Raw genomic sequence first — 19,195 nt, 5'->3', positions numbered from 1 at the left:
AAGAAGCGTAGGGCTTTGAGACCTTCCTGATGGGGGATGGAAGTATATAAGGACTGGACATCCATGGTGAAGATAAAGCGGTGGGGGCCGTGTAAGCGGAACAAGTGCTACACATGCCCTTACACTTACTCCCTTACCACCATTCAGGGCCCCAAACAGTCCTTCCAGCTGAGGCAACACTTCACCTGTGAGTCGACTGGGGTGATATACTGCGTCCGGTGCTCCCGATGTGGCCTTTTATTTATTGGCGAGACCTGACGCAGACTGGGAGACCGCTTTGCTGAACATCTACGCTCTGTCCGCCAGAGAAAGCAGGATCTCCCAGTGGCCACACATTTTAATTCCACATCCCATTCCCATTCTGACATGTCTACCCGCGGCCTCCTCTACTGTAAAGATGAAGCCACACTCAGGTTGGAGGAACAACACCTTATATTCCGTCTGGGTAGCCTCCAACCTGATGGCATGAACATTGACTTCTCTAACTTCCGCTAATGCCCCACCTCCCCCTCGTACTCCATCCGTTATTTATTTATCGACACACATTCTTTCTCTCTCTCTCTCTCCTTTTTCCTCCCTCTGTCCCTCTGAATATACCTCTTGCCCATCCTCTGGGTCCCCCCCCCCCCTTGTCTTTCTTCCCGGACCTCCTGTCCCATGATCCTCTCGTATCCCCTTTTGCCTATCACCTGTCCAGCTCTTGGCTCTATCCCTCCCCCTCCTGTCTTCTCCTATCATTTTGGATCTCCCCCTCCCCCTCCAACTTTCAAATCCCTTACTCACTCTTCCTTCAGTTAGTCCTGACGAAGGGTCTCGGCCTGAAACGTCGACTGCACCTCTTCCTAGAGATGCTGCCTGGCCTGCTGCGTTCACCAGCAACTTTGATGTGTGTTGCTTGAATTTCCAGCATCTGCAGAATTCCTGTTGTTAGTGATTCATTGCATCAGGATATAAACAGGTTATAGGATGGCACTCATGTAGCGGATTGTTTAATGAAGAGAACTTGGTAGAAAGAATAAGGATACCATCAATAGGGGAATTAAGAGACTTGATGCTATCAGTGTACAAGCCACTGAAATTAGCAAGGCAGGTTGAAAAAGTGGAGCAACAAACAACCTACTGGAGGAAGTCAGTGGGTCAAGCAGCAAGAGGCAAAGAGATCATCAATTTTTTAGGCCAAGGATCTGCATCAGGATTAAATGTGTAGAAGGAATAGTCAGTATAATGAGATGAGAGGGAGGGGTGTGACAGCGCCATTACCCTCTCCCATCTGGTTCCATTCCCTAGCTCACCTGATTCTACCGACCAAACTCTGTTATATCACCATAAGACATAAGACCAGAATCCTCTCAAGGAAACTATGCATAATCCTCTTAAGGAAATATGGTTTATTTTAACATGTGCTGCAAAAGTATCCTGATATTTCATTCTGAATAATGGATTCCAACAGCTTCCCAACCTCTAGTCAGGCTAACTGGCCTATAATTTACTTTTTTCTGCCTCCCCCCCTCCTTAAAGAGTGGAGTGACACTTGCTATTTTCCAGTCCTCTGGAACCACTTCAGAATCTAGTAATTCTTGAACGATCACTACTAATGCCTCCACAATTTCCTCAGCTTCCTTTTTCAGAACCCTGGGGTGTAGTCCATCTGATCCAGGTGACTTATTTCTCTTCTAACCTTTCAGCTTCCCAAGCACCTACTACTTAGTAATAGCAACTACACTCACTTCTGCCCCCTGACACTCTCAAATTTCTGTCACCATTGGGCTGAGACTAAGTTTTCAGTTACATGTCAATTTCAACCCCCGTCCTTTCACCCCCACCCCATACTGACTTCTTTGTTTCTAGCCATCTTCACTGCCATGGAAGACCAAATGGCATCAACATTGATCTTTCCAATTTCAAAAAACTCTTAACCTTTGTGTTCCTTTCACATACCTTGCCCCACCTAGGTTTTCTCTCCTTTTCACTCAGCTATTCGACTTTCCCCCATCCCACCCCTCCCCCGGAATCTACATCCGTTATCCCCTCTTATCTGTTCCCACATGCCCATCATCCACAGATTAATCCACATAGGTTTCTTTCCTTGGTCTGTTCTTCCTATTCCATGTTCCCTCACCCCTCCCCCAGTTATCTCTGTCAATCATCTGGTTCCACATCACCTTCCAGCTCCTTTCTCTACTTCACCTGTCCCCCACTCCTCAGTATACCTCCTAACCCAACCTGGCTCCATCTTCCTAACCCCTTTTTCTTTTTCTATTTCCATGTATCATGCTCCAGCCTCTGTCTCTACATGTCCCCACCTTCAACCACCTGGCTCAATCTGCCAATCATCAATCCACCTCTCACCTCTTTGTACTCTACACCATCAGTTCTGACGCAGGGCTTTGACCCAAACTGTGGAGCATGCCTCCACAAATGCTATTTGACTCACTAAGTTCTGCCATTGGTTAGTAAGTTTTTGTTTACATCCTTTATTAAAGGCAGCCATTCCCAAACCAAACACCAGGTCCAGTACAATGAAGTATCATGTGATGCATACAATCTTAAAGATAAACTCTCACTTTGTGTGCTGGCTTTTTTCTCTTTGGCAGTCCCCCGGCACGGTGAATGACTTACTTCCACACCAAATCTGTGGGTTCTGATATGCCATTGTGGGAACTGCAGACAATTCCTCAGACAGATCAGTGGCATGGGGTGGATATTCTTTCTACTGCCAAAGCAGGAACCTTCTGTGCTCTTGATGCATTACATTGAGGTCTCAATACTATCCTTCATGGTCCACTTTGAGCAGTCATGGGCCTATCAACAAGTACTCTGTTAGCTATAAAATACTGTGAAGATTCTTACGTTTTACTAAGAAATTATTTCCTGTCATTTTGACATAATAAACCATTAATTGAAGGGACCATTTCTTAAGCAAGGGCAAAGGGAAGGAGAGAATAAATTAGAGAAGCAAATTAGGAAGCTACACACATAAAAAATGCTGGTGAACGCAGCAGGCCAGGCAGCATCTATAGGAAGAGATACAGTCCACATTTTGGGCCCAGACCCTTTTATGTGTGTTGCTTTAATTTCCAGCATCTACGGATTTCCTCGTGTTTAGAAAGCTACATGATATGATTCTGAAATAAATACAGAGAATGCTGGAAGCATTCAGCATTAATTCTGATGAGGGGGCTATTTATTAGTTTCTTCATGCACAGATGCTGTCTGCCCTGCTAAGTGTTTCCGGCATTTCTGTGTGTTTTTCTGATGTCCAGCACCTACAGGTTTTATTTTTGATTTTCCAAGTTTCAGTTGATTCAATTTATCTGAAAGCCAATGAAAGTAGCAACGCTTGAGTTGGGGTGGGAGGAAATCAGACCCGCTCCTATTACATAAAACTGACAACTGGAAATTTGGTGAGGTAATACCCGAAGAGATTGTCAACCCTTGCCATCATTATCTCACATTAAAAAATAACATCAAGGTTAACATATCGGCAAAATAAATAAGTGAGAACTTTACTTTTTTTTAAAGCTCAAAACTACCCAGTAACAGAAAACCATAAAAGAAGAGAAATATAATCGAACTACGCAGCGTCTTCAGCACCCGCGAGCTGCGCACGCAACCCCCAGCCAGGCCCGCGAGCGGGGTGAACGCGCCGGTTGGCTGAGCATGCGCATGCGCAGGCGCTGGGCTCGTCGAGCGCTGCTTGTTGATGTCGGGTCGAGTCGGGGCGGGGCTGGCAGGGAGTCGAGTGACTAAGTAATGATAAATGATAAATCCGACAGTAGCTTGCCATTGCCCAGCGGTTGAGTGGAGATGCACGCAGGAACATTCATATAAAACCACGCATCGCACACAGTACGTGTAGGCACACTGTACTTTCGCTTCACTGAGGACCAAATGCACGCATTGAAACACGCTCTTTTCTTGAAAGGAGAGTTTTAACTCATCGAGGCCTTAAACCGGAATTTAAAATACGCAGGAAAAAAAAAGAGAAACAATTTCCTCGGAGGAGTCCTGACTCTTCCTCCCTTCCCCAAGGTGATGCCCTCTGATTTCATCTCCCTCCTCAGCGGGGATTTGGATCTTAATTCGCCGAAGAGTTCGTATTCCAAAGGTAAGGGGACGTTTAATTGCCTCTTTCGTTCACTTCTTGGACTCGCGGTAAAATAGAAGATTGTACGTTTTGGGGTAATATTTTTAACGTTTCCACCAAGATCTAGGCCGTAACTGAGAAAATAGCTGACAGTCCTGGGAAATAGATTTAGATTTAATATAGTTGTCACTTTAATATACTTTATTTTACGAACGCTTGCGTCGACGTTTAAACAAAATCGTTATATACTAAAATAAATTCGGTTTGGATTCAATCTCGCTTTACTCCGAGCAACGTAACTTGACGAGGAAATGGTTGATTGACATTTACAACCACCTGTCAGAGTACGTAGCTTGGGCCCAAGGCTAATAGGAGGGCCGTTCTCCCAGAATTGGCCTCATTTGGTAGGTGGATTTGGTATTTACAACTTTAAGTTGGGTTGATGAAGAGTTGTGTTTATTGAGGAACCACGTCACAGCTACAGAAGAACGCAGCTCTTTAGTAAATGGTTTATTTTTCTTTCCTCTCCAAGTATATTTAGCGGTATCTGCTATTGTTTCACATTAACTAAGATGTAGATTGGGATTTTTTAGAACTAAGATTAATAATGCAAAATTAGGAAAACCCAGCGCCATTCGGCAAGGTTCGTTCACTGTCGGGAGAATCAACACATTAAAGATTCAAAAACAAAAATACGGGAAGCAGTCAATAAATAGGTGAAGACTTTTTTTGTGGAGTACAACAGAATTTGCATTTAAGATCAAGGATCCCTTACAATTGGAAAAATGCGAAAAGCTTGTTTTAAGTTGCCTAATACAAAAGGATGTTAGGGAATGACATTTAGTGGAAAAAGGAAAAAGAAACAAAATTTTCAAAAAACCTGAAGCTTGTGGAGTTATTGCTGTGGATAGGATGTTACCTCAAGAGGAAGAAAGTAAACAAGAAATTTATAATGTCAGTTGACATCAGTACCAGAAATAATGGAATATTTAATGAATTTTACAATAACAACAATTTGAAAATAATACAAGGACTTTCTGGTTCCAGTGGTCTGAATTAAAGAAATTAGACTTCATGCAAATTCTCCTATGCATTCTAAAGCATTTTCAAACCTATAATAATAACACATATGTTTTATAGTAGTCATCAGTGACGGTCTATATCCCATTAGTTTAAATATGGTTAGAATGAAATAGTTATGAGAAGTGTATGTAGAGCAATATGGATTATTAAAGAAAATGGAACATTTTGATTTATTGTGAAATCAACTAATACTCAATTCTCAGGAAAGGAACCCTGAAGAATGAATTTATGAAGGGAAAATTGTGTTTGACTTGCCTACTGGAGTCCTTGAGGTAATGCATTTAGTAGAATAGATAAAGGCTTTTAAGAAGGTCTGACGAAGGTCTGGGTTAAAGCACAGAGTTTGGGCTAATCTATCAATGTAGATTAACAGTTGGTTACTGAAAAGTGTAAATAACCAACTATCAATCTACTTGGGTCAACTTGGGTTTGACTAATGAGTTACTGCAGAAATAATATGACATTGATGCACAACACAGAAGTTATTGAAATGCTAAGAGATGGGTATTGTTTATGTTTGAAAGGACCTTGGTGTTCTTGCATATGAATCACTGAAAGCCAATGCTTAGTTTCTTCTAGGAAGGCAAGTGTTATATCCACCTTTATTACAACAGCATTTGAGCACAGGAATTAAGTCATTGCTACAGTTGTAGGGGGTCCTTGTTGAGTCCAGAATTGTTTTCAGTTTTGATGGTCTTGACTAAAGAAATATTTGCCTTTGAGGGAGTGCATAGGGCTAGTTCCAGCAACAGCAAGTTGGACATGAGAAATTGAGTAAATTAGACCTGTATTCTCTAGACTTTAGAAGAAAGAGAAGTTTTCACTGTAGAGTATAAAATTCATACTGAGTTTCATAGTTTGAATATGAGGATGATATTTCCCATAACTAAGAATCAAGGACCAAGGATCATAGTCTCAGAATAAAGCACCAGTCATTTACAGCTGAGATGCTGAAAAATTTCTTCCACAGCAGGAGGTGAATCTTTGACATTCTCTACCCCAAGTGATGTAGAAGCTCGGTCATCAAGTGCATTAAAAAAGTAATTGATTATTGTATAATAGGGAAATCAAGGTATCATGCAGAAAAATGTGCTTGTGTAGAAGATCAGCTGTGATTAGTTGGCCAGTTTTGAATGGCCAAATGCCCTTCTGCTCCTATTTTTTTGTAGAGTCATAGTTGTAAAATACAGAAATGGATCTTTCTGCCCACCACATCCATGCCACCATTTGTGTAGAGAAATTGAAACACAACTGTGAAGAGAAAGGAAAGGGTGGTTACCTAACATTAATTTCAATATTAATTTTCAAATACTGCAATGTGTCCAAATGAAAGATTAGGTGTTATTCCTTGGGTCCTAAGTATTGTTAGAACAATGTAAGATGTCAAAAACAGAAGTTAAAAGTTGGACTGAAATAGAGAATTAAAGTGACAGATCAGTGGAAACCCGGAGTTTGCAGACCAAATGAAAGTGTTCTGTAAAATTATCACCAAATTGCATTTGGTTTTTCCCATTCTAGAGGAGATCAGATTATTAGCACCAAATGGTGCACGTGTTTAAACTGCAGTTTGATAGTCTGTGGGACATGACTGGTGCCAGTGCATAGTAATTACCACACGATCATATTCCTCTGAGGAGAACTGTTCTTTTAAGTATAGACATTGAAAATAGAAATTGAAACACAACTGTGATGAGTTGTGCCTGGGTTCTGAGAGGTGTCTATAAAGCACAGTTTCCATAAATTGGAAATACTGTTGGCTGAGATCGTTGTCAGCTGGGATTGCAAAAGTTACACTGGTAGATTAATTAGCTACAGATAGAAAAGATCTCAGTTAATTTTAGGTCTTGGTTAGAATCAGTAATTAGTACATTATCTATACTACCGATTCAAATCATGCTGGTTCACAGAATGCCTGACCGAAGAGTTTCAACTGTACCCAAAATGAAAAGTAGTGCAAGTGAATTTTTGAAAGAAATAGTAAATGGACAGGTATTGCAATTCCTGAAGATCCATGGCAAGATGTTGTGAGAAGGGAAAATGGTTGATGGAGATAAAAGTGAGCAGGGAGCCAGATATAAACATAATGAACAGGGACACGATTAGGCCAGTTGGTCCCTCAAGCCTGATCTGCTATTCATCAAGACCTTGGCTGGTCTCAAAATCACTTTTGCTTCCCCGCCCCCATACTCTCGTATCCTTGTGGTTTAAATTTATTTTGGTCTTCAACTTGAAAATATTCAATGACTCTGCCTCTGTTGCTGTCTGAGATAGAGAATCCCAAAGATTCACCAGTCTTTCGGAGTAGAAATCTCTTTGTTGTTGATTGAGCTGAGCCATTGCTTTTTCTGAAAATGCCCTCTTGTTTCCACACCTGGGCTAACATTATCTTAACACTTAACCCGTAAATCCCCTTCATAACTTTTTTGTTTTTTAACATGGTCACCTCCTGTTTCCATACTGCAGTGAGCTTAAGCCTGAGCCGCTCAGCCTTGTCTCATATGCCGGTTCTTTGGTCCAATAAAACAATCCAGTGAATTTTCTCTGCACTGTCTTGTATGCAAATAATTTTTATCTTAAAGATGGAAAACAAATCTGTGCATCCTGCTCCAGATGTAGACTCAGCAACATCTGAGATGCATCCAAGCACCCTGGATGTTTATTGTCTCTAGCGATAAAGGCCAGTATTCATTTTCTTAAATTCCCTACTGTACCTGCTTGCCAGCTTAGTAGTATTGCATCTGCTAGGGGCCCCCAGATCGTTTTCTATAGCCAAATGTTATAGTCTTACTTTTAAACAATATGCTTTTTCTTGTTTTCCTTTTGGAGTGGATGACCTCGCATTTTCCTACATTATGTTCCATCTGTCGACTTCTTTCCCCATTCATTTACCTATGTACATTTTTTTCAGGCATCTCGCAACTTGTCTATTCAATTATGCTTAGCTCCTTCATCCAAGTCATCGTGATCATATATAGTTGAGTCTGCAGCACTGATCTCTGTGGCATTAATCTAGTTGATTGCCAGCACAGAAATGACCTCCTCATCCAAAATGTGTTTTTGACTATCACCTTTCTATATCAATATATTATCCTCAACTATATCAAACAAGAGAAAATCTGCAAACACTGGAAATCCAAAGCAATATACATAAAATGCTGGAGGAACTCAGCAGGTAGGCAGCAACTATGGAAAAGAGTAAATAGTCAACATTTTGGGCTGAGACTCTTCATCAGAACTCATCAGTTCCTGTGAAGGGTTTCGACCCAAAACATGGACTGTTTACTTTTTCTTCCATAGATGCCGCCTGAGCTGCCAAGTTCCTCTAGCATTTTGTGTATGACCCTCAACTATATGCCCTCTTAATACAGAAATCTTATCAAAAGTATTCTGAAAATCAAAACCTAGTGCATCTACTGATTTCTCTTTTATGCACTGTTATGTTGTCAAAGAAGGAAAGCAATTAAGTCAAACACATTTCCTCTTTCAGAAAACCACAGTGAGTGTCTTTGATCTGTTTACATTGCTGAGAGTGGAGGATGTTGAAAATAATGGTGTTTTCCATTGAATGTGGAGGCAAGTTGGATATAGTGAGGGAGATGGAAATGCTGACCCTTTTCTGGCTGGGAAGCAAGGGAATGAAACAGTAATGGAGGAGATCTGGTGAGAGCTTGGTAAACTGGTAGAGATGTAGATTAGCTGTAGGGGAAAGGAAGACAATCTTAAAAGGCACTTTCTTATCTGTTTTAATTTTTTTTTGGTCTTGTATCATCCAACTGCCAGTTTTTAAAGTAAGGAATACCTTTACAATTTTGGTTTGCATACTAGCACAGACATTTCCTCTGTTCTTTTCACTCGTACCCATCTCAGTAACTTAAATGCTTACTGCTCACTTTTTAATTTCTGATGAAGTCATTAAGTCATTGCTCTCTCCATGGGTGCTGCTTGACATGCTGAGTGTTTTTGCAGCATTTTCTTTTTTTCAGATTTCCAACATCTGCATTTTTCTTATGCTGCACATTATAAAAGTTTTAGGTTTGAGGACAGTGTTCTCCATGATATAACTTTTTTTTTCCCCGACGTTATAGGTGCTTTTTCAATGCCCTATCAAACACAGTATGTGTGTTGGCAGGATCACAGAATGTGAGGAAAAGTAAATGGATGAGCTTGACAAAATTGTTTTACCTTCAACACACATCAAATTTGCTGGAGGCCACGCAGCAACTCTAGGAAGAGGTAAGTCGACGTTTCGGGCCGAGACCCTTCGTCAGGACTAACTGAAGGAAGAGCTAGTAAGAGATTTGAGAGGGGGAGGGGAGATCCAAAATAATAGGAGAAGACAGGAGGGGGAGGGATGGAGCCAAGAGCTGGACAGGTGATTGGCAAAAGGGATATGAGAGGATCATGGGACAGGAGACCCAGGGGAGAAGGAAAAGGGGGAGGGGGGGAACCCAGAGGATGGGCAAGGGGTATAGTCAGAGGGACAGAGGGAGAAAAAGGAGAGAGAGAAAAAAAAATTGTATATAAATAAATAATGGATGGGGTACAAGGGGGAGGTGGGGCAATAGCAGAAGTTAGAGCAGTCAGTGTTCATGCCATCAGGTTGGAGGCTACCCAGACAGAATATAAGGTGTTGTTCCTCCAACCTGAGTGTGGCTTCATCCTTACAGTAGAGGAGGCCGTGGATAGACATATCAGAATGGGATGTGGAATTAAGATGTGTGGCCACTGGGAGATCCTGCTTTCTCTGGCGGACAGAGCGTAGGTGTTCAGCAAAACGATCTCCCAGTCTGCATCGGGTCTCGCCAATAGATAGAAGGCCACATCGGGAGCACCGGACACAGTATATCACCCCAGCCAACTCACAGGTGAAGTGTCGCCTCACCTGGAAGGACTGGCTGGGGCCCTGAATGGTGGTAAGGGAGGAAGTGTAAGGGCATGTGTAGCACTTGTTCCACTTATAAGGCTAAGTGCCAGGAGGGAGATTGGTGGGGAGGAATGGGGGGGACGAATGGACAAGGGAGTTGCGTAGGGAGCGATCCCTGTGGAAAGTGGGGGGGGGGGGAGGGAAAGATGTGCTTAGTGGTGGGATCCCGTTGGAGGTGGCGGAACTTACGGAGAATAATATGTTGGACCCAGAGGCTGGTGGGGTGGTAGGTGTGGACCAGGGGAACCCTCTTCCTAGTGGGGTGGTGGGAGAATGGAGTGAGAGCAGATGTGCGTGAAATGGGGGAGATGCATTTGAGAGCAGAGTTGATGGTGGAGGAAGAGAAGCCCCTTTCTTTAAAAAAGGAGGACATCTCCCTCGTCCTGGAATGAAAAACCTCATCCTGAGAGCAGATGTGGTGGAGACGGAGGAATTGCAAGAAGGGGATGGCATTTTTTGCAAGAGATAGGGTGAGAAGAGGAATAATCCAGATAGCTGTGAGAGTCAGTAGGCTTATAGTAGACATCAGTAGATATGCTGTCTCCAGAGAGAGAGAGAGACAGAAAGATCTAGAAAGGGGAGGGAGTTGTCGGAAATGGACCAGGTAAACTTGAGGGCAGGGTGAAAGTTGGATGCAAAGTTAATGAAGTCAACGAGCTCAGCATGCTTGCAGGGGGCTATATAATCTATGTTCCAAACCTATTCTGGTAAAGCCTCCTCTACTGTAAAGATGAAGCCACACTCAGGTTGGAGGAACAACACCTTATATTCTGTCTGGGTAGCCTCCAACCTGATGGCATGAACATTGACTTCTCTAATTTCCGCTAATGCCCCACCTCCTCCTCGTACTCCATCTGTTATTTATTTATATACACATATTCTTTCTCTCTCTCTCTCCTTTTTCTCCCTCTGTGCATCTTACTATACCCCTTGCCCATCCTCTGGGTTCCCCCCCCCCTTTTCCTTCTCCCTGGGCCTCCTGTCCCATGATTCTCTCATATCCCTTTTGCCAATCACCTGTCCAGCTCTTGGCTCCATCCCTCCCCCACTGTCTTCTATCATTTTGGATCTCCCCCTCCCCCTCCCACTTTCAAATCTTTTACTAGTTCTTCTTTCGGTTAGTCCTGATGAAGGGTCTCGGCCCGAAATGTTGACTGTACCTCTTCCTAGAGATGCTGCCTGGCCTGCTGCGTTCCCCAGCAAATTTGATGTGTGTTGCTTGAATTTCCAGCATCTGCGGAATTCCTCGTGTTATTGTTTTACCTTCATGGGTTTTGTTGAACATTTAAAGGAGTTTTAGTTTGTTGGTTCTTCTGTGAGTCTGCATTCTGAACCTTGGATCAGAAGTATCGGGGAAAGTGCTGTAGGGGACCAGGTGCTTCCTTTCAGGAAAACAATATGAAGAGGAAAACCATTCTAAGTCATTGCTGCACATATCATTTGGTGTGATATTGTTACCAAGCTTGGAATAGGTTGCTTGTCTTCCATAAACAAGGGATTAAGTGGGAGAGAAGCAAAGGACAAAGTCCTTTTTTTGTTTTTTAAAAAATATCTTTTGAATATAATAAAGTTTTATTGGGTCACAATGTTATAAATCTTAAATATCTTTATCAGTAACTATATATATCATGTACTAAAGTTTTTTAAAAATGTAAATAGTAAGCTATTTGGCTGTTAAGTCATTTGAGTCAAATATAATTCTTAATGCAAGCTCAGTAGCATTGTCACTGAATGGCAGTTGAGTGGAAAGCCTGGCTGATACTGCCCTCCCTGATCAAGCAATGTGAAAGCCAATTGCAGTCCCAGGAAGAAATCGTGCACCCAACGGGTAACTCAGCATAGGTCAGAATTTGGATTTACGACCTTCTTGTTTGTGTGGCTTTGTTATGCAGGGAAATTTCAATCCATAAATACTTATTCTAAGAATAATGGAATCCTGCCAGTAATACATTTGTGAGACATTTGCAGATGACTATTGTGCATTTTTCTATAGATTGTGTCAAAGAGAAACTTGCAAAAAGGTGTTTTGTTACCTCATTTATAGATCTCATCAGTATGATAAACTAGGCAATGCCAGTGGTAAGGAAAATTTTCTGGAACTGCACAAATTGAAATATTTAATCAAATTAAGTTAAAAGTAAAACAAAAGGAATCTGAAAAGTTGTTCAAGTAATATTTTAGCAACACATACAAAATGCTGGAGGAAATTAGCAGGTCAGGTAGCATCTGTGGGGGGGAAAAAAATACAGTTGACATTTCAGGCCGAGACCCTTTGGCAGGACTGGAAGAAAAAAAGAGATGAGTCCCACCTTCGGGTCTCTTGCTGTCTCTTCATTTGGTTGGTCCTGGTGGGGGGTCTCGGCCTGGGGTGTCGACTGTGCCTCTTCCTGCAGATGCTGCCTGGCCTGCTGCATTCACCGGCAATTTTTATGTGTGTTGGTGTAACTGAGTCAGGTTTGTGGGCCTCCTTGCTTGCTCACACTTTTTCAGTCCTGCCCACAAATTTTCTATCAGATTGAGGTCAGAAAAGGAATGGAGGGTTCTGGGCTCAGTGCAGATCGGTGAGACTAGGTGAGAGTAAGAGTTCGGCACGGACTAGAAGGGCTGAGATGGCTTATTTCCATGCTGTAATTGTTATATGGTTATAAGTAGATTTAAAAGGTGGGGGAGGGGAGAAAGAACCACAAGGTGATAGGTGAAACTGGGAGGGAGGAATGAATCAAATAGCTGGGAAGTTGATTGGTGAAAGAGATACAGGGCCAGAGAAGGGGGAGTTTGGTAGGTGAGGAGAGAAGGCTATGGAAAAAAGAAAAGGGGGAAGGAGCATCAGAGGGAGGAGAGAGGAGGAAAAGAGGATGGGGGACTGGTGAAGAACAGGGCTTCAGTCATTACTGAAGTTCAAGAAATTGATGTTGATGCCATCAGGTTGAAGGCTACCCATATGGAATATAGGATGTTGTTCCTCTAACCCGAGTGTGGCCTTATCGCAAAAGTAGAGGAGGCCATGGATTGACATACTGGAATGAAAAGTGACATTAAAATGGGTGGCCACTGGGAGACCCCACTTCTTCTGGTGGGCAGAACTTAGGTGGTTGGTGAAGCAGTCTCCCAATCTATGTCTGGTTTCACAGATTATACAGGAGGCCACACCGGGAGCACCGGACACAGTATATGATCCCACCGTACTCACAGGTGAAGTGTCACCACACCTGGAAGGACTGTTTGGGGCCCTGAATTGTAGTGAGGCAGGAGGTTTGGGGGCAGTTGTAGCACTTGTTCTGCTTGCAAGGATAAATGCCAGGAAGGAGATCAGTGGGCAGGGATGAATAAATAGACGAGGGAGTTGTGTTGGGAGTGATCCCTGCGGAAAGCAGGAAGTAGTTGGAGGGGGAGGTAAAGATATGCTTGGTGGTGGGATCCTGTTGGAGATGGCAGAAATTCTGGAGAATTTATGTGCTGGACACAGAGACTGGTGGGGTGGTAGGTGAGGACAAGAGGAATCCCTATCCCTGGTATGGTGGCAGGAGGATGGGGTTAGAGTAGATGTGCGTGAAATAGAAGAGACGTGGTTGAGGACAGCATTGATGGTGGAGAAAGGGAAGCCCCTTTCTTTGAAAAAGGACATCTCCTTTGTTCCAGAATGAAAAGCCTCATCTTGAGAGCAGATGTGGCGGAGATGGAGGGATTGAGAGAAGGGGGTGGTATTTTTACAAGTAGCAGGGTGGGAGGAAGTATAGTCCAGGTAGCTGTGAGTGTGTGGATTTTATAATATACATCAGTAGATAAGTAGTCTCCGGCGATAGAGACAGTGAGATTGAGACAGAGTGGAAGTTGGAGGCTAAGAAACGGGAGGTGCGGGAACTATAAGGTTGGTGGCAGTGGATGGGAGATGCCCAGAGCTAATATGGTCAGTGATGGTGTGGGAGACAATGGCCTGGTGCTCCTTAGTGGGATCCTGTTCGAGGAGTAAGTTGGAGGAGGTATCTGAGAATTGTTGCTGGGCCTCAGCAAGATAGGGTCAGTCCACCAGATTACTCCAGTACCCCCTTTATCTGCGCATTTGATGGTGAGGTTAGGATTAGTGTGGAGAGCAGAGCGTTTGAAAGGGGTGAGGTTGGAATTAGAGAGGGGTGTTGAAGTCAAGATGATTATGTCCCTTCGGCAGTTCACAATGAAAAGGTTCAGAGCAGGAAGAAGACCAGGGCGGGGTGTCCAGGAAGAGGAGAAAGGTTGAAGATGGGAAAAGGGGTCTTCGGGTGGAGAGTCCTTGCCAAAAAGGTAGGCTCAGAGACTTGAGGCGGCAGAAGAAAAGCTCAGCGTTATGGTGGGCATAGAACTTGCTGAGTTGTGGGTGCAGGGGGTTAAAGGTGAGACCCTTACTGAGGACAGAACGTTCTGCCTCAGAGAGGGGGAGGGAATGGTGAAGACGTGGCATGGATAAGAACTGGGATCAGAGGGGGGAAGGGGGTTAGTAGTGTCTGAGGAGAAGGGAGGTTTATGGTGTTCAGGATAATGGGGTGAGAAGAAGATGGAGTCACCGAGGGCCCAAGAGCTGGCGGTGGGACCTGAGAGAGACAGGATTGTGGAGTGATGGTGGAGGACGGGAAAACGGGGGTTCCACCGGCAGCATGTGAAGACCCTGCCTGGAGGTTAAGGCCAGAGTTGGAGGTTTTGCAGTTGGCACTTTGGAGATGTCCGAGGTGGTTGGATCCGCATTGATGGCTGTGGAGACTGGGTTTTGAATCTGCTCTGTATTGTAAGAGCTTTTGAGGTTGGTAGCAGGAGTTGAAGTCTGGAGATGTTCAGGCCTACCGGGGCCCTCTTCTCCAGCCCTGTATCTCTCACCAATCAACTTCCCAGCTATTTACTTCATCCCTCCCTCTCCCAGTTTCACCTTTCACCCTTGTGTTTCTCTCTCCGTTACCCCTCATTTTAAATCTACTCATTTTTTTCCCTCCAGTCCTGCTGAAGGATTTCAATCCGAAATGTCGACTGTACTTTTCCATAGATACTGCCTGGCCTGCTGAGTTCCTTCAGCATTTTGTGTGTGTGGCTTGGATTTCTAAAATATGCAAATTCTCTCTTGTTTGTCAAGTAATGTTTTAATTTAGTTTCTGGCTATCTATGAGTTGAAATGGTTGCATCAACTTTATTCTATCTGCTTCTTGAGACATTGATAGAAAAATGTAATCAAAAATGTAGATGAGGTGCTAAGAAAGCTGAATATTGGCATGCAGGTGATCTATCTGACAGAGAACAGTTTAAGCAGCAGTTTCATTATGACTTGTTTTTCACGTAGCATAATCACAACCCAATCGTCTTTGCTGCTGTTTGCACTAGGTGAGCTTGGGCAACTGAAATGTAGGCAATTGCCAATCTGATTGCATGGGAAATTCACAGCATTCTCAAAGATGGAATTGAGCTATACATTTTGTTTGGCAGTATAGTGCTTCAGTGATTTTGTTTGATCAAAAGCTTTTTATTTTGCTAGACCCATAAAATCATTAGTTGCTGGTTGCTTCCCAAGTAACACCAAAATGTGTCTAGAAATGTATTTAACATTTATAATTTGTCACACAATTTAGTATATTCTATATTGAAAATCAGTTTCTAATTTTTTTTTTAAAAAAGTTCAGGATGTTGTCAGGTATCTCTGTTTAATGCAGTGGAACTGAGAATTATGTTGGTAGCAGATAATTGAGACAAAATTTATGAGACTTGTGTAACACGGGGAAGGCTTAGTTGCTAGGGAACAGGATCAAGCAAGAGCATTGATGTTGTATGTTTAAAAATAGCTACGGTATGGTATTTGAATAGTTATCTCTTTGTTCATAGTAATGAAGGTATTGTATCTGGTTTCCAAGACTATATGGTATACAGTTATTCACTTTTGAAGTTCATTCATTATATTTTGTTTTTCACTTTTTAATAAACATGGAATTGTACTAATGGAACAAGTTATTATACAAGATGTATGCTTAGGACTGTTTTGAAGGTTATATGTTTCACAATTCTGTGTTGCAGATCATCTATTAAACAGTTTTGCAGATTAGGATGATGTGCTTTGTGATGGGCCACATATTGCACGTCATATTGTCAATTACTGCTCCAACATCTTGTTGGTATTCTGTATTGCCAAGTTTCTTTGTTTCAGGTAGAATGGAGTCGAACCTCTGTGGGTGGAAAATTGGACTGCTTAATTCATGCTATTTATTCAACCAAAATAATGTGAATAGGTATTGTTCCTTTGCCTGCCCTGTTGGAGAACTGGAGCTTGTTTCTTCTTGCCACATGGCAGTGGTGGTTACTTTATTAATGTTCGGATTTTGGAATCAACTCATAGTGCTTGGCACGACTGTGTGAACATTAGCTGAACTCAGGGGAAAAGTTAGGAAGAAGCAGTCTTGCACAATGTATTTCATTGTTTCAGTATTGTTGGTGCAAAGGCACAACTTTGTGACCCTCTTTTACGTTAGGAGAAAGTCGAATGAAGTCACAACTGACCCAGGCAGAAGATACAAAAGCATAGAAGTGCATATTACCAAGCTCAAGGACAGTTTGTATTCCACTGTTACCAGAATGTTGTATGGTTCCCTAGTACAACAAGATGGACTCTTGACTTCATAATCTGCCTTGTTATGGCATTGCAACCTATTGTCCATCATCCAACAATGATAGGTGACCTGTTTGGGAGAGTTTTTAAATTGGAAAAGCCAATGCCCTTGGGGCATTTCCACTCTCTCAACCTCAGAAATACAGGTCCAGTGGTATGAATAGTCATTGCAAACTGGGGTTTTCATTAGTGCAGTCGATGACCATGACTTCCTCTGTGCCTTATCATGCCCTTTCCTCTCCACAAAGCATTGCTTACCTGGCTGTTGGATCTGTTGGCATATTTCTATCTCACAGGGATATGAGGTCTGGTGGCTACCCTTGCCTGGTTTAGCCCACCTGTTGAAGTCATGTAGTGGGGTCTGGCCACTATCACATGCAAACAGCTACTTGGAACAACAGGTGAGGAGTGTCTGGCGGGGCCCAAAGATGAATGAGCTTCCCCAGAATGGACACGACAGGCTTCTTCACCAGAGTGTTACCCTTTCCTGGACACCCCATACTCTGTCACTGTAACACTTTGTTCTGCATTCTGTTATTGTTTTCTCCTGTACTATCTCAGTGCTCTGCTGTATGGACACTGTGCAAAACAATTTTTCCATTGTACCCCAGTACATGTAACAATAATAACATTAATTTGGTAAATTCATTTAAAATGTGAGTGGAAGGGAGGAAAAGGGCTTGCTTTGCTGCTGTTTTTTTTTGCTTGTGTTCTGCTGAACGTTGTAAGCATGCTATGGTGACAACATTGCAGGCTGCCCCCTCCCTCTGCATATCATTGGGTTGTTAACACAACCAATGCATTTAACTGTACATTTCAATAAATAAATGGATCTAAATTCTACCGTAAAAGTTATTGATATCAGTTTATGATCAAAGTGCAACTTTTGTTCTTCACTTCAAACTTTGCCTTTGGTCATGTGCCATTAGACATCCATTTACAAATCTCCACCATCATCCAAGAAACTAAAACATTTACTAATTGTTAGCAATCCAGCTGTTGTTCTCACTCCAAAGGTCAAGAATGAATATGATAGTTCCCAATGTTTACTTTGTTAAACAAGGCTGCTTTAAACTTGTGGAAAGTTTAACAGTAACTTTATTACAATAACGTTGGAGAAAAACTGCAGTTACCTAAAAACTCAATGTCACATTTTATGAAATGCAAAGAAAGCATGCCAGTTCTGGTGTTTCTCCACATCTCTGGTGGTACATTATTGCTGTTGGCTGCCTGTGTATTTTAAATAAACATGACACACATTTGTGGGGAGAAAGGAACATTTGTCGTATAAGTTTACAAATTTTATATTTAGGAGGTCTGTTGCAGAAATAAAAAAAAATGGCATTCACTTAGAGGCCAAATTTGTTACACTCAACAGAGAGCAAAGTTAACCATGAAAAAACTGAAAGTAATGAGCCAGATAACACTGGATTGAGCCAGTTCTTGCCCACCTGCATTTACCTGGCTTGGATATGGAGGGCTAAGGAAGTCAGGACATACTCGTTAATAAAAACCATGACTTCTATTTTGAAGCAACACACATCAAAGTTGCTGGTGAACGCAGCAGGCCAGGCAGCATCTCTAGGAAGAGATGCAGTCGACGTTTCAGGCCGAGACCCTTCGTCAGGACTAACTGAAGGAAGAGTGAGTAAGAGATTTGAAAGTTGGAGGGGGAGGAGGAGATCCAAAATGATAGGAGACAGGAGGGGGAGGGATGGAGCCAAGAGCTGGACAGGTGATTGGCAAAAGGGATACGAGATGATCATGGGACAGGAGGTCCGGGAAGAAAGACGGGGGTGGGGTGAGGGGGGGACCCAGAGGATGGGCAAGGGGTATATTCAGAGGGACAGAGGGAGAAAAAGGAGAGTGAGAGAAAGAATGTGTGTATAAAAGTAAGTAACAGGTGGGGTACGAGGGGGAGGTGGGGCATTAGCGGAAGTTAGAGAAGTCGATGTTCTCCCTCTGTCCCTCTGAATATACCCCTTGCCCATCCTCTGGGTTCCCCCCCCCCCATCTTTCTTCCCGGACCTCCTGTCCCATGATCCTTTCGTATCCCTTTTGGCTCCATCCCTCCCCCTCCTGTCTTCTCCTATCATTTTGGATCTCCTCCTCCCCCTCCAACTTTCAAATCTCTTACTCACTCTTCCTTCAGTTAGTCCTGACGAAGGGTCTCGGCCTGAAATGTCGACTGCACCTCTTCCTAGAGATGCTGCCTGGCCTGCTGCGTTCACCAGCAACTTTGATGTGTGTTGCTTGAATTTCCAGCATCTGCAGAATTCCTGCAACTTTGATGTGTGTTGCTTGAATTTCCAGCATCTGCAGAATTCCTGTTGTTTGCACTTCTATTTTGAAGTAAGCCAAATTACCATGAGTGAGAAAGAAATAGAAGGATGCATTGATGGAATTAAACGGAGACAGATGAGAGAATGCTCAAAGTGTACAACTACTGCCACAGACCTGTGGAACAATGGCCTGATTTTGAAGAGCT

General features: G+C 42.9%; 1 protein-coding gene across 4 annotated transcripts in view; it reads left to right on the top strand.

Annotated features, from left to right (window-relative positions):
• Window positions 1-3,724: 3,724 nt before the first annotated feature.
• nfat5b (nuclear factor of activated T cells 5b) overlaps window positions 3,725-19,195 on the top strand; it is a 210,357-nt gene continuing 194,886 nt past the window's right edge. For all 4 annotated transcript variants that reach the window (XR_011889267.1, XM_072279813.1, XM_072279812.1 and 1 more), the window contains exon 1: window positions 3,725-4,108. Coding sequence is in view for 3 of the 4 variants with exons in the window: in XM_072279813.1 (XP_072135914.1) it covers window positions 4,036-4,108 (73 nt within the window). In the remaining variant the exon portion in view is untranslated. The remainder of the gene's footprint in view (window positions 4,109-19,195) is intronic.

This window comes from Mobula birostris, chromosome 15, assembly GCF_030028105.1.
Source record: "Mobula birostris isolate sMobBir1 chromosome 15, sMobBir1.hap1, whole genome shotgun sequence".
Lineage (NCBI taxonomy): Eukaryota > Metazoa > Chordata > Chondrichthyes > Myliobatiformes > Myliobatidae > Mobula > Mobula birostris.
The sequence above is the reverse complement of the archived record's forward strand: the minus strand, read 5'-3'. Positions and strand labels throughout refer to the sequence as shown.